Source organism: Halyomorpha halys, unplaced genomic scaffold, assembly GCF_000696795.3.
Source record: "Halyomorpha halys isolate HHAL.00 unplaced genomic scaffold, Hhal_1.1 Scaffold1608.1, whole genome shotgun sequence".
Lineage (NCBI taxonomy): Eukaryota > Metazoa > Arthropoda > Insecta > Hemiptera > Pentatomidae > Halyomorpha > Halyomorpha halys.
The window spans coordinates 90,432-91,610 of record NW_027112348.1 but is presented as its reverse complement, the minus strand read 5'-3'; the positions used below and the strand labels follow the sequence as shown (position 1 = coordinate 91,610).

At 45.5% G+C, this 1,179-nt stretch overlaps 1 protein-coding gene across 1 annotated transcript in view; it reads left to right on the top strand.

Moving 5' to 3' along the window:
* The first annotated feature begins 404 nt into the window (after positions 1–404).
* LOC106690192 (WASH complex subunit 4) overlaps positions 405–1,179 on the top strand; it is a 79,649-nt gene continuing 78,874 nt past the window's right edge. Inside the window, exon 1 of the mRNA XM_067050260.1 lies at positions 405–554. Within this exon, the coding sequence (XP_066906361.1) occupies positions 405–554 (150 nt within the window). The remainder of the gene's footprint in view (positions 555–1,179) is intronic.

Below are 1,179 nucleotides of genomic sequence, written 5' to 3'. Positions count from 1 at the left end.
CTCATCTTTTCCGTGATTAGGTTATACTGGGCGAGCAACGTCCCCGCATACTGACCATTGGTCTGTGTTGGTCTTTTCCTCTCTCGAAATAAGTGGAATATGTCTTTTTCCGGAGTCCACCTACCTCCACCATATGCCTTCTTTAATCTTTCTTTTACTGTTAACCACGCCGTCTCTTCGTCCGCCTGGATCTGATTCAAGACACTTCTCTTGACCCGGCAGATGTGGGCCGCTTTCAGTGAAATGGCGTCGGCTCGCTCCAATAGGTTATCCGTAACCTTCGCCTCCAACCTTTCCATAATCCGGTCACCGCCTTTGAGGAAATGGTTCAGCTCACCTATTTCTCCAGTGTCCCCAGCTCACCTATTTCCCCAGGTCCAAAATGGCTTTTCTTAAGTCCTGCGATGTCGCTGCCCTCACCTTCATCATCGCTAACGCGTTCGCATGAGCCACCGCTAGAGTTGTGGTTGGTAGAGGTTGCAAATCCGGTGCCCCAGGGGCTGCACCCTCGCCCAGCGCCATGGGGACTGCAGGGGCTCCTGCCCCCTCTGGTGGTATGTTGAAACTCGCAGGTTGCACGATCGGGGTCCCGTCCGCATTCATTCTCATGGATTTCGAAATAAAAGGTAGAAGAGAAGAAAAGAAAAAAAAAATAATCAAAAGAAAAGAAAGAACTTAAGTACAGAGAGAAAAAGAAAAGAAAACTGTTGACTGAATATTAAACCGGAGGTAAATTCAAGCGAGTCCCCCGGGAAAACCCGTTTCGGCACCACTTACGCGTTGTTGGAAGAAGAATACAAAAAAAAAGTAGGAAATTGGGCAGAATAACAGTACGCAAGACTACAGAAATAACACTTCTTTATTCGCTCTCTTAATGCTTCTTATATACATTTTGGTTGTTTATTTACATGGGTAGGGAGTATTAAGGCGGACAACACGCCTTGCCGTATTATAACTTTATATATAAGTTACAGACTGTCAGCTGACAGGTCCATATCAGCTGATCGAGAACAGCTGACCGATTGTATATATATATAGACGGACAGGCTCCGCAAATAGATCAGTCTTTGAGAGCACTTCAAGCGTTTCATTTCGCACTCCTCTTTCTTATTATTTTTAGTTTCTTACTTCAGTAAAAGATAACTGGTGCCGAAACCCGGGAACTTTAGATACCGGAGT